General features: G+C 34.8%; 1 protein-coding gene across 3 annotated transcripts in view; it reads left to right on the top strand.

Moving 5' to 3' along the window:
- The first annotated feature begins 406 nt into the window (after positions 1-406).
- Positions 407-14,764, top strand: part of ADGRL4 (adhesion G protein-coupled receptor L4) — a 104,865-nt gene continuing 90,507 nt past the window's right edge. Inside the window, exons 1-2 of one of the 3 annotated variants that reach the window (XM_045547682.1) lie at positions 407-631; positions 2,053-2,202. In XM_045547682.1, coding sequence (XP_045403638.1) covers positions 610-631; positions 2,053-2,202 — 172 coding nt within the window. In that variant the 5' untranslated portion in view covers positions 407-609. The remainder of the gene's footprint in view (positions 632-2,052; positions 2,203-14,764) is intronic. The other 2 variants (XM_045547681.1, XM_045547683.1) reach the window with 2 other exon arrangements.

Raw genomic sequence — 14,764 nt, forward strand, 5'->3', positions numbered from 1 at the left:
ACACAATCCTAACCTGTAGACAAGACAGAACATATCCCTATTTTACACCCTGGAACCCTGAGTCATAGCAAAGTGAGGACTGAGGACTGGCATGCCCCTTTGCATGGACCCAGGTCTCCTGACTTCTTTTGGGTTCCTCGTTCTTTAGGTAAATTTATCAGTAATTTTTTTTTAAAAAAGTCTGTGCCCTGGAATCAGGTGGCAGAAAGGATCCCTAAAACCTGTTGAGTTCTGGATGCTCTTTAGGAGGGGCACTCCCAAGGGTGTCTGGAGAGCTTTGGCTTTTTAGCACTGACTTTTCGGTGGCACCTTGCTAGCTGCCCCTGGGGGCACGCTGATGCCCTAGAGGGTCTGCAGTGGCGCTCGGTGCTGGGGTGGCGGTCGCGGGGCAGGGAATGGAGCCCAGGTGGTGTGGGGAAAGGGGCTGGAGGCCGGACGCGGCCAGCAGACTCAGGGCTAGCTCCACACACACACAAACGGCCGGAAAGTGTCCGGAGGAAGCCGGCGCGTCACAGGGGACGGAGCCGGGACCCTGACGCGCCCGCCCGGCAGCTCCGTCCCGGCTCCAGGGTCCCCGCACGCCCAGCCGCGCCGCCGCCGCCGCCGCCAATGAAACTCCTCCCGCTCCTAGGTGAGTGCTGGCGCCCCGTCACCGCCACCGAGACCCTTGAGGGCCGATCGCTTACAGGCAACGGTTTTGTGTTTGTTTTCTTTTAATTGTTTTTATGAGGTAAAGCTCCAGGGCAAGGGGATTTGGTGACGCAGTACTTCTCAGGATGTTTTTCTCCCTGGCCTTTCAGCTCTCGAGTGGGATATTCAAGGCCCAGGGACTCTTAACCTTTTTATTTCTCTCCATGAAGTCCCCAAAGTCCGTCAAGTCTCTGACTTTGACCTTCATTCTCTTCTCGCATCAGGAAATTCGGGATATCCAAAACGTTAACACCTGTGGGAGGCTTCCTGGCATTTTAAGGAGATTGCCAGCTCAGACTCGGGGTTCCTTTAAGACAGCATTTTGATGATGCTGTGTGGAAAGATAATAAATCACATCTCTGAGGGTGAAATAATTACGGTTTAGACAGTGTTTAAACTAAAACCTTTGTGAGACTAAGATTTAGCATCAAATGTTTAAGAATCTTTTGGTACCAGCTAAGGACACTTTATCTTCGATGACTGTTTCCAGAACAATGACTTGCATGATTCATAACTGTTGGTCCTCAAAACATCTCTCCAGAAGGCCTGGAACAACAATAAAAAAGGAACCTCCTGTGCTTTTCCTTATCTTTTCCTATCAGTCCACAAAATATCATTTCCAACTTTATTTTTAATAACTCTGAAATAAAGTCTTGTTCTGTGTTTTGTTTCTTTTTCATTGGTCATGTTTGTGTGCTTTCCCATTTCTGGAAACTCAATCTTTGAACAACATGTTGAGTTTTTGTTGATGATGTTGTTGTTGTTGTTGTTTTTAAATTTCTCCTAATGGAAGAAAATGTAAAACAAATTTTATTATGAAAAAGGCAGAACTAAAAACAATCACTAGAACACAGAAACAAACAGCAATTGCATTTGTCTTCCCAGATGGTAAGATATCATCTTAAAATAACACAGATTTGAATTTGAAAAGCGCCAAATACTCAATTTACCTTCATTTCTGCACAGAATTACTCCCAGAGAGGGAAATTGCTCTACAGTCAGGCAGTTACCTTTAAACATGTCCCACCTGAGGGTGAAGGGTGATACTGAATCACCATGGTACACTGATCTGGTAAAGCAGTTTTTATTACAAAAGCTGGGTTGTTTATTACATTTTAGCTTTGTTGATATTTACTTGACAAAGGTTGAAATTGGGGGCCGAAAGAAAGCTTTAATCTTTTTGCTTACTTGCTTTTTTGCTGTTATTTAGCTAAATGCTCCTTTGGGAAATTTTCATAATCCATTTATCTAAATGGAAAGAAAGAAGAGAAGAGCATTTGTATTTTATTGTACTCTAACTCAACAATGGAGAGAAGTGTTTGTTTTTCTTTTTGAAAAGGTATATTTCTCTATTTTATTTAGTGGGTTTTTCCACTTTGTTGAATTGTTCCTATGCTCAAAATTGCACCAAGACACCTTGTCTCCCCAATGCAAAATGTGAAGTACGCAGTGGAATTGAAGCCTGCTATTGCAACATGGGATTTTCAGGAAACGGTGTCACAATTTGTGAAGGTAAACCATCTTTATTACTTCTTTTGATTATTATAAAAATTAAATCAGAATGTGATTGTCTTTCTGTCCTCAAGAAATTAACTTGTTTTATGTTATACTGTTTGGTTTCATACTATTTTTAAAAAGCTTAAGTAACTAAACAATGAATTTGAACTTCCATATTAAAATTTTTACTTGATTATTGATTTTTAATGACTTCAAGCATTTCTTATTTTTGGTGTGAATATTAAAGACTGTCCCTGAGTTTAAGCTGGGCAACCCAGGTTCAAAGGGCAGAGTCAGTCGCTTTGGGAGCAAAAGAACAGAATTCATGAAATTCAGGCTATCTCGCTATGAGTTGCCCTTGTTTAGGACTGACTAAATTTGAGGATGGTATAAAGAGATCTGAAGTTTTCTCGCGCACCTCCTAGGTGTAGGTAATGAAGAGAGACAGAGAAGAAAGAATTTTGAAAAGATATTCTTTTCTGAAACAGTAGATTTCATTCATAGAATTTTATGCCACAGCCCAGAGAGATGATGCTAGAAAAAATCTTTCTAGGGTGCAGTTTAGCCCATTTCCTCGATAAACGGAACACCATCTGATAATCACATGTAAGTGATTTTTTGTCTGTGTTCTTCACCACCGCTACCACAACTCCCTTCTCCCTCAAGTCTCACTCAATCTTTCTTTATTCATTTTCAGTAGAAGCTAGTTGTAACTGGGTTGATAGATCAAAATTCTGTGTAGGAGAGAGAGAGAAAAAAAATTCCAAGTCATAGAAATTAGTTTTAAAATATAATTAAACGGCAAGTTCAAATTAGAGCTTTGTGGTATTATACTCCTAAATGTATTTAAGATAACATGAACTTTTTCTAATTAAACCAGGATATTGTGCATTGTTAATATTGCATGTGCTTGCTTATAGCATAAACAAATTATATCTCATGATTCAATTTGATAGGCTCTTTAAAAAGATTAAATATGCACTATGGTAAGACCAAACCTCATCATAATTAGTTTAATGTTTAAAAAATGTATAGCAAAGCTGCTGTTTGTTTAATGATGCATTAGATCAGGCGTTTCTGCTTGTACATACAGCCAGAATTTGTAATATAGGATTCTACAAGCACTACAAAATTCTTTCCACAAATAATCGTAGATTTTTATTGTGCATTTAATTGAATGGCATTATGGCAAGTTGAAAGTTGAGTGATCTTCAAAAGATTGCATCTCACAAATTAGTGTGCTTTCCCACTAATCCTTACAAATTGTGCCATAGTACTTCATAAGCAGCACTTCCTTTCTGTTATTTATATACTTTTCAACTGTCAAGATTATCAGCAGTAACATCAATAATTTTTCACAATTTGGACCTTTGGCAACCAAACAGCTTACATTCATGTTTTTAAGGATTTCTTTTAAAAACACATCTTCCATTACCCAGTGAAGTTGGTTTCCCTTCCCCCCCAAAACCTGGGTAAGTCAATAGTCAGCTAACGAACAGAAAATATTTTTCATTGGAGAAAAATGTACTTCAGGACATTTGGCCTGTGATTTCTTTTCATACAAAACACAATTTGTAAAGGGAATTTTTTTTTAAGTTCATCTTAAACTTAAATACCTTTCTATTTAAGGAAAGTTACATATTCACTTGTTTTAATATTTATAATCTGAGGGTTGTAATGTCCTCTTGAAACTGTTCAGACACTGGTTTTCATTTCTTTCACCTTTTATTAATTCATTGATAGATGTTTGACATATTTTTAGTGGGTAGACTTAATATGCTCTTTAGAATTAAATTTAAAACATTATATTCCCAACTGCTGAATAGTCAAGGTTGTATTTTGAGTTTGGAGGCGCTTGTTGGCTTTTTCATCTCTAAAGAGATTCCCCACTTTTCCTGTCTTTCTCCAAGATGGTATTGGTATTAGATCAGTAAGACATGACTAGACAGAAGTTTAACAATAAAGAATGCCTACTTCTTGAGGAATAGAACTTGTTTTCCTTTTTAGCATCATCAATATCACTACCATTATCATCATAAAATTTAGCTCTTTCAGAGACACCAAATAAACTTATGCCCCAAGCTTGCTAAATGTACTACAACAGCTAGTTTTGAAGAAATCATTTATAACTGGGATTACATAGTCCCATAGAAATAAGTTTTAATGGAAGTGAATTTATTTCATTTAATCATATTTTTATTGAACAAATATTTATTGAGTACTTTCATCATCATCACCACCATCATCATTAGAATAGCTAATATCTACTGTGCACTGAGTCTAAGATATTAATTAGGACACTTTCTTTATTATTTCCATTTTATCTGGAAGAAACAGAGTCTTAAAAATGTTAGGTGAACAGCTCAAGTGATATAACAAAGTAGTGGAGCCAATATTTGAACCTAAGTCTATCTGATTTCACAGCCTGTACTCTTAATCAATATGTTCAACCATAATGCCTCTGGTTAATATATACTGCTATGTCCTTGGGTTGAAATCATAAATAAGAAATTGGGCTTGAGTTCCAGTGTTTGTAGTAGAACTATTAAAGAACTATATTAATGATCATAATGCAGTTTTTTAAAAGGTATAGGTAGAGGTATATTTGAGATGCACAACTGACACAGAGAAGTTTTCCACATCCAAGAGATATTTGAGCTTCAGATTGAAGAATAAATCAGATTTATCAATATTTACAAAGTGCCAAAGACAAGGCAGGCCAAAGGAATCAGAAGGAACAAAGGCCTAGAAGTTGAACATGTGGGGTATTTTTAAGGAGTTCCAAATATTTAATGCCAGATATATATCACAGGGTGTATTAGTTAAGGGGTCAGCAGGAATAAATTCAGAATGTTATGGGTATGGACTTTATTCTTTTGACAAAGAAGAACCATTGGCTGGTCTTAAGTAGTTGAGTGACATGGTAAACCATGTGTATGAGGAAGATGACCCTGTGAGGTAGAGTAAAAATGAATTAGCAAGGGTTTGCCAACCAGAAGCTATTTTACCCAAACTATAAAAACAATAGTACTTCAGGTTTGTACAATGAATTGTAGTTTATGCCATTCTACCCGGTATATCTTTAATTTTCCTATCAGGTTTTAAATAGGATAGGTGCTGTCCTTTGCTTAAAAGCACCATTATGACTAGTTGTGACTAGCTTCTATTTAACTCCATGCTACGGCATTTTGCAGGTGAGAGAAATAGGACTCTGAAAGCTTAAGTGAGTTTCCCAGTGTCCCGATACCAAGTCATAGAGCTAGGACTCAAACCTTGGGATCTCAACCTTTTAAAGACCACCATAAATGTCAGCATATTACTAATCACCTCACATAATTAGGAGAGTATAGGCTTCTAAACAAAATTGGGAGAACAGTATGATTTTAATAGGAATTTAGTATCTTAACAGCTTTATTGGAGTATTAATGGGAATTCACTTGCATATGTGTTTTTATGCTAATGTTTGAGGGTATTTTAAGAAAAGATGTGAAGTTCTTATAGAAATTTCAGGGTACATTTAAACACTTTTGAAACTGTTGATAATAGTTAACCTTAAAGATTAAATTTAGATTTAGTTTTGAAATATGTATTACTATTGCTATTCCTTATGCTTTTCAGCACATTTTTGGTTGCCCTTTGGTACACAATTTTCATCAATCTAGGAAATGAGAGATCCTTCCTTCCCCAGGTAATTAGCATAGTATTAAAAGAAAACAGGGAGGGAAGGTTGCAAAGGTGTTGAGAGGATCTTTGTGTACATCTGAAACAAGATTTTGCTTGAATTGGGATAAACTGAGCTGGGAGAAGTTAGAGAGAGGCAGGAGTTAAGGGGAGAATGTAGTTCAGTGTATGCGTGGGTGAGAGATGTGTGGAAGAGGCAGTCTCCCTACTCTCAGATAAACTCATTAAGTGGGGCTGTGTTCTTGGGAATTTCATGCAATCAGAGTGGGTAGGAGAAAAGACAATTGCCCCAGGTGAGGACTGGATGGGTGGGGAAGGATGTAATTGGTGGCTTGTATTACATGTATTAAAATCTTTTTTATAGCTTGAAACATGACTGTTGTAAAGCAACATCACGAAGAAAATAATGAATCCTTGGTGTCTATGCTTAGGGTGACACACTACATTTATAATAAAAAACAGTTTTTTATCAATATTTAATGACCATATATGTGCTTGTAGAACTCAACTGGATCGATGTTATAGTGAACTAGAGAGCAGTATGATACTGGTAAAGGTAGAGGAAACAATTTCACAATAGCTATCTACAAGTTTTCAAGAAGAGATAACCTATGAATTCAGAATGTGGGAGAAGGATTAATTAAAACAATCCACGAGCATGATTCTGCCTGGGATAGAATAAGAGCTGAGGACATATGATTGCTTCCATGATAGTTTGTTCTTTAGTAATAAAGAGGATGCTCATCAGAATGGGCAAACCACCAGGCAGCAGAACAAATGGAAAGCATACAAAATGTGTGTGTGCATGTATATGTGTGTGATATGAATATCAGTTAACACAATTAGCTATACTGTCTAAATAAACTGTGTCCTACAAATAATAACCTCAGTTTTACACATTTAATGAAATGATCATTTCCATAATAGAAATGTAAACAGAAAAATCACCGAATGCTCTTCTTTGCATCACATTTCAATATTTCACATTTAACTATAATGGATATGAATATAGAGAGAGATACATGTGCCATTTGACTTTTGTGAGGTGTGACTGTAAAGTATTGTCAATTATTTTTTAAGAGAAGCATGCCAGAATCAGTGTGCTAATGGGCATTATCCACTTCTCAATTAAACATAATTGTAAGGTTGTTCAATTACTACAATAATGCTGCCAGTACTCAAAAATGAATTAGCACTCTTACTTTAGAATTACTGTGTGTATATGCATTATATATTTTATATATATATTATATATATAATTATATATGTTATATATAATATATTTTATATATATTTTTAATATATATATATTTTATATATATAATGCATACTTTTTCCTATCCTCAGTGGCAGTGAAATTTTGAGAGTGGATCTAGTTTTCAGAAACAGCTAAGAGAAACTTTTATCCAAATCTTATGGGTAAAGGGAATGATTAATGGCCAAATGGATTTTTTTTTAAAAATGGTGTGTGGTTATAAAATAATATGTAGGAAACATTTTGCGTGAGTAACATGGAGTAAAGACAATTTGAAAACTTATGAGATGTTTTGAGTAACAGCAAGATCACTGGAATAAATGTATTGACTTTCAAGTTATTACTTCTCATTTGGATGCATGTGCTCTATTATTTGTTTAAAGATAGTTAAATTATTTTCATGCATTCATCTTGTAAACATTATCTCTTCTTCAAAAATCCACTTACAAAGGTAATTATTAATGTTTCTACCTCTAAAAGTAACAAAGATGAACATAATGCATTGTTGAAACAATTCCTAGGGGTAAACCAGCTTATTTAGAAATATATTCATGATGCAATTATTAATGCAAACATTTTATAAAATAACCATTACAAAGAAGAAAAATGTTATAAAAATGGATTAGTACATTTTGAGTAATAGATCACAATTACCTATAAAATGACTGAGAATGAGGCAAAATCATTTGCCTATTTAAGCAATTGCAATATGTATTCATACTTTCATACTTGGAATTTTCAAAAGTAACACCCCTAAATACTTAGCATAACAAAAGTTTAATTTGTTTACCAGAAGAGGTAGTCCATCAGCTTAGTTTACCATAGCTTAGTGAATTAAATAATCTGCTCACCAAAGTTAGTGTATTTATTCACTAAGACAGTGTACTATGAAAACAAGGAAAGTTGTAGTTCACAAATAACCTTTAAATTGTACAGATATGTATCTTACGTGAGTTACATACCCAGAATGTAAACTGGATCAAAACTACCTGCTTCGGGTCCCTCTAGAGAAGCTATTTTTCAAAATAGCTTCTAAATATTATCTTTTTTTTGTCTTAAGGTTTCAAATGGGTATCTTTTTAATATTTGTATCTTTTAAATATTTGTTTGCAGTTCTCGTCAGGCATTATCAGCTCTCTGGTAGCTCATCTGAAACTTTTCTGGTCCTTTTATGTTTCTGTTATCTTTGTGGTTTTCAAATTTTGGAGCAGAGAGTTGAGTAGTACCTAGGCCAGCATTTTTCTTTCTTTCCTCCCTCCCTCTTTCCCTCCCTCCCTTACTCCCTTCCTTCCTTCCTTCCTCCCTTCCTTCCTTTCCTTCTATCCTCAGAAGGAGGTGACTCCTGATTTTTAGGTAATATTTAAGGATTAATTGAAGAATTGGAATTATATATCTCAATAATACCATGCATACAACTGTCTTCATATATAATATATGTTACCAAAAATTCTCGGGTAAAAGCAAATGCTTTTTGTAAAACAAATGCATTTTTATATACTTCAGAGAAATTTCTTAGGTAAATGAGTACTATGGCAAACTTGAAAAGGTATGAACTCTGATGTGCTTCGAGAGAGTTGTCTATCAAATTTGTTTAAAGTGAGGTTTATATTTCCTTGGGATTTCTTGTAGTAAAAAGGAAAAGAAAACTCTTCACAAAATGATGGCCTAAATTAACCCAAGGCTTACATTCCAGGATCATGATGTCTGTGAACCTCAACCAAATAAATAAAATAAGCTTTGCCAATTTCAGAAATCCTTTTCCTTGTATTAGAAATACGACCTTGTTCCTCTGTTCACAAGAAGGGTTATACCATAGAGAGAACAAAATCTACCACATTAATTAGGTGGAACTTCCTCAAAAATATCCACTCCATAAGATTACAAATCTCATCAGTGTATTCACAGAGAAAAATAAAACAATAAATCATTATAAAAAAAAAACTTCCTTTAAGCTAAAATTTTATTTTGAAAAGGACAAAGATAAAAGGGCTTATGCCATTTGAGTTTTGCTAAGCAATTCTGCAGTTTTAAAGCCAAAAACTTCTCCGATCTGATTTGTTGTTGTCAGTTTTGCGGGCTCAGTTTCAGGAGTCATTTTTCAAAATCATCCTGTTTCATGTTTATCTCATAGGACAATTACAAGAATTAATGAGATACAAATTTAAAAATATCTTGAGATCTTAAACGTTTAATATGAACATATGATTTTGGATTTTCCCAAGAAACCTATAATGAAACATCATGAAAATTTTTCTTTACATAGAAGCCTCATTACTTTTAATCATTTTTAATCAGTATTATCTAGATGGATTTTTGAATATAGAACCAGAAAAGTAATATCAAGTAACTAATAGCACCAAGAATGAAACTGAAATAATAAAAATGAACACACAGTTTCTGAGTTCTAATTTCAAGAATCAAAAAGTTATTCAAAATTATGCATTAAATCAATTCTGTGTAAGACTTCTCACGATACATTTTCTACTTATAAAACAAGAAATATCATGTGGGTTGACATTATTAGATTGTAGATTTTTTTCCAAGTGAAGGATACCATTTTATGTTTATACTTAAGGCTAAAACATCAATTTGTAAAGTTGATAGGTAGATAGATAGCTATAACTAGAGATATGGATCATATAATATGTGCTGTTGATAAGGCATCACTGACAATAAAAATTGGATATTGATTTTTTAGAACTGATTTGTATTTTGCATGCAAAGTAAACATGGTAGCTATACCATATTAGATTTCATGTTCTGCCATATCTTTTGGAGCTGTTAGAAAATTAAAATTAAATGAAAATTGTGCTCTCAATGTAGATTTTCATACATTTTAATTCTCTGTTGCTTTTCAGGAAAAATACTGGTAGAAAGGAGAGCAAAGAAATAGTGAACATAACACCTCCTATACCACAAAAAAACTCACTGAATTCCAGCTTACTGCTTTTTTATTATAGTTGTACCCTTTTGTCAATATTTTAAGGTTTCAAACTTTATTTTGCAAAATCGATGATGTTTCCTTTGTTCTGGGAAGGTCAGTTATCTATAGTCCCAGTTGTGTAGGGCGTCAGCACACTTCATAGCCAACTCCTGGTTATTTTAGAAGTAAATTATCCAGTCCTCTATCTATTTCCCCATTATTTCTCTTATTCTTTATTTACTCTCTTTAATGCTTCAATAAGTAAGTTTTAGATTTGCAGCTTAATAACAAAAAAAGAGTAATATATTGATGTTGATTTTATTGCTTTCTGTGAGCTAGAAACTATTCTAACCTTTACATGAATTTATGAATTTAATCCTCACAGCTCTTTGAAGTAAGGGCTAGTATTACTCCCAATTAATAAATTAAGTAATTTGCCAGAGAAAGCATATTTAAACAATTTCCTCACTTGGTCCTCAAACTACTCTGGGAGGCAGATCTGCAAATAAGAAAATTAAATCTCATTGAGATAGTAATGAATTATTTTGGTTCTACCCTTCCCCCATCTGCTTTTTCCCCACTACAAGATCAAAGCAGTTTATATATATATAAACTGGTATGTATATTTAAGATATCTTAGGAATAAATGCAGGGCAGCTAAAACTATTTACATGTTTTAATAACTTGATAAAATGTGTATATTGGATATAAGTGTTTAACTCCTGTTCATCCACCCACCTCCTTCAAGCTCAGTGAATTGACAATAAAAGGGGTAAAAAACCAGAGGGAGCCATGAGAAGTCCACAAGAGTGAAATTGTCAAAGCAGAGTCCAATGTCATGAAAGGGAACAGTTCAGTGCACACAGAGAAGGCTGCAGCAAAGATGGTGGCTTTTCCTTGTGGTGGAGGTACCCTATCCTCTTCCCAGAAATGGAGTGTAAGTCTGCATGATTAATTGAGACATTATTTTCCAAAGACTACATAGATTGGGCCCTCTATTCCTCATTGTTGTTTGCCCCTAGATAAGGCTGAGAAAATACTCTCAAAGGATACTTGGCCATCTGCTTATAAGGAACTCATGGGAGTGAAAATTGATGCCTTCTTCCCACCCAGGCCACCTGAAATAATGCCTAAAACTGGCTAATATTTTGATTGCTCCCGTCAAACAAACCTAATATATATTTCACCTCCAATAAAATATATTCATTTTCTGAGCAATATTAGTCCCAAATTGAGGTGACAGTGTACAATAGGAAGGCTGTAAAATAATCCCCCTCAAATTGTAGCACTAAAAAGTAGAGACGGAACACGTGAAAACAAAACTGAAAAACAGAGGACCAAACATGTAAAGACCAATATCTATCTAATATTAATAGAAGCCTTATTGAAGAATGGTTCCGGCAAGATTTAGCAGAGGAAATAATAAAACATAGAATATAATTCCCCAAAGCTTAAGAAAGTCACGAGTCTTCAATTAAAATAACTGTCTAATGACCACTTAACCCTCCAAAGAATATGCCTGTGCCTCCATTTCTCAGTTCATGCTTAAAAAACATCTATTGATATCCTGCTATAAAAGAGGAGTATAGTTTATTTCACAACCTGTCACTTTTATTTATACATTCAAGTTGATTTTTATCTTCATGTCCTTAAATAATAACGGAATGTACTGGCTGACTTAACCTCAGGCTACCCCATTCCTTCAGTCTAGGGTAAAAACCCACTCACATTGTGAAAACGGTGAGAAAAGTGCTTTTCAAAATGACATTTGGGTGACTGGTAGCAGCAGGAGGGTGAGTATATGCCAAGCAGCCAGAGATGCAGATGGCCACTTCAAGAAAGTTTCTATCAATCCTTTGCAAAGGGTCTCCTTTTTCATATCTGTCTACTTTCCTTTAACCGCTACTTTATCCTTTTTCTGAGGCTAATTCTAGTCTAAAGTAGAGGGGCATATACTGGAAATCCTGTGATGTATCATCTTAAAAATAAAATAATTTCTAGACCAATGTCTTATCCTCCAGGTTCCCATTACTGGATTCCTCTCTTATCTCCTTATACCCCAGCAACTAAGACCCAGTCCTATAAATTGAAACCCTCCTAGTATCTCATGCCCCAGGAACTAGATTTTCTGGTAATAAATTCTAATTTTCTTGTGCTAAGGTCCCTAGATTTATAATGTATATTCTAGCCCTATTCAGCTAAGATTCTCCTTAGGAGTCACAAAGACCAGCCAAGCTTCAGCTTCCCTAAAATAAGCAGATTGGACTAGGATCTCTCTATTAATGTCCCCCCCAGCTTGAATTTTTTTTGATCCTGTTATAGTAACACATTTATTTGTTATACATTTTACATCATTGTAGTCAATTCCGGTTCAACTATTTCTTGAGTAAATAGCCTTGATTTTGGACTCAGTTGGACATATGAAAGTGAAATGGGTATGGATTTTGTTCACTTGCCTCTAAGCTCAGTGCACTTTCCGCTGTATAACACAGTTAGTTTTTTCAAACTCTGACCTTTGGAGCTGGCATGACCAATGCAGGAGATGCTTTTATCTCCTCCTTGTACTCCTCCCCATTCATGACCTTGATGTATCCTCATGTTCTTTCCTGCTGATCCAAGATGTGACCTCATAGTTCTTCTCCTAATATTACCAGGCAGGTGCTATAAATAAATAGAGGTTGACACATAAATGAAACCGTTTTTCCATGTTTTTTCTGGTGGCTTCTTCCCTTGGAAAGAATTTCTGGATCAATCTTCAGAAAGCCTTCCTGCATCAGAGTGCCGAAAAGTAAGGTGTTAAATATAATATGATCAGTGAGAGAAGGGCTATATTGGCGTCACTTGAACCATTAAAAACAAACCATGATTTTTACATTTGCTCCCCTGTTGGTGATGGTTAGTCACTATTCTGTGATTGAGAGCACTCCCTTTCAATAAGATGGTGTGTATATTCAATTTAGGCGCAGGAGGGCTGTGGTTCATTTGATTTTATGATTACCGTTTAACTAACAATCGAAAATGCTACATAGTAGAACTTGTTCGTGTGTTGCAGTTGCAAAAGAACTTTGATGAGTGAGTGTTTATGTTCAGGTGTAGTAAAAGTGGAATTGATCAGAGGCGCAGTCCTCTCAGCTGGGAAAGACCCTGTAAGCAAAATTTCTCTATTCTGAGAATGATATTTATTGCCAGGCATCAAAATACCTTTGCATTAGGCTCAAAAAATGAGGTGGGATGATCCATTGTGTCTGTGCTCAGGGGGACAAATTGGGTACTTTCAATATAAGGAATATTACAACCTGAGACTCACTGTCTAAGATTCAATTCGCATGTCACTTTCTTTGCAAGACCTTTTATTTTTGTTATGAATTAATTGTTTATTTATTCACGTTCTCCTAGTAGTTCATCCTAGTAATGAATAATCTCGTTTTATTTTTGTATTAATGTATAATATTGTAGCAAGTTTTGATGGAGTCTGACTACTTTTCAATAGTGACTGGGAAATCCCAACTATGACTGTTCTTTGAGGAATATAACTAGTTCTTATTCTTGATTGTAACCTTGGAAACCACCAAAATGCCTTAGATCCAATCTACAAAATGCTTCAATTCTGGTTTGTTGGTGTCCCATTTATATTGTTCCTTACCTTCACCTATGCTGAATTTATTGAGACCTTATGAATGGTATTTCTGCTTGTATGAATCAGGCACTTGGATCTGGTTGAATTTTACACATTGTAAAAGGCTGTTGTAACAGGATTACCTTAGATATAATTCCATCCCAAACATTTTGCTGTAAATAGAGAGAATCCATTATAGCCAGATGAAAAATTTGCATAAATTACCAAAGTCAGTATCATACACTTAACATTTGTTTGCTCCATAATATCTTTGTTTTCCTACTCCATTTTGAGTGATCAATTTTGCAAGACTGAATTTTCATTGACTTATTTATTGTTTTTTTGTACAATTTTCATGAATTAGGATGCAATATGTCTTAAGGCAGAGCTATTTGTAATATTGGCACTAATGCCTTGTAATGCCCTTCTATTTTTGAGACACTGTGGCCCTTCTGTTCAGAGAGTCTCAAGAATCACTTTGACTGTTATTTCCTTATGGATCTTATGTATCAAATATGATATTTTCAGAAAAATTCTGGGAAGTGTGAAATCACTGGCACTTAAAAAAATGAAATTTTTACTTCTAATCATATTAGTACTTTCACAGTTCTTTTTTTAATTACAAAAATAATTTTAGTCTATGTGTTATTCATAATGGCTGTCTCACATTTATCACTCCTTCCAGTGAACCAAACTATAAATGCAGCTTTACATGGAGCTGTATTTATTCTTCAGTAAACTATTGAAGATGAAGTTTTATCTTTTTTTGCATTTTGAAAGACAATTTGTTATTAAAAGTAAGTTTATGGCATTTAATATTAAGTTCTAAATTTCATTAAAATGTTTGACATGATCACATAAAAAAGCTGGGAAGAAATAAAATATTCTTTCTCTCTACAACTTTAAATAATTTTATGAGAATTTTGGTATTCCCAATATATAATGATTATGAAGAAAATATTGTTTCTATCATATTATATATATCACATATATCTACCCTTCCCATGTGTTACTTTCTTGCTCTAGGAATGATTCTTTTCATTCCGTTTAACAGTATTATAATCAACCAAAAGATTACATGTTTAAGAGAATGTGGGGAAAA

The sequence above is a fragment of the Lemur catta genome, chromosome 3 (assembly GCF_020740605.2).
Source record: "Lemur catta isolate mLemCat1 chromosome 3, mLemCat1.pri, whole genome shotgun sequence".
NCBI classification, from domain to species: Eukaryota; Metazoa; Chordata; class Mammalia; order Primates; family Lemuridae; genus Lemur; species Lemur catta.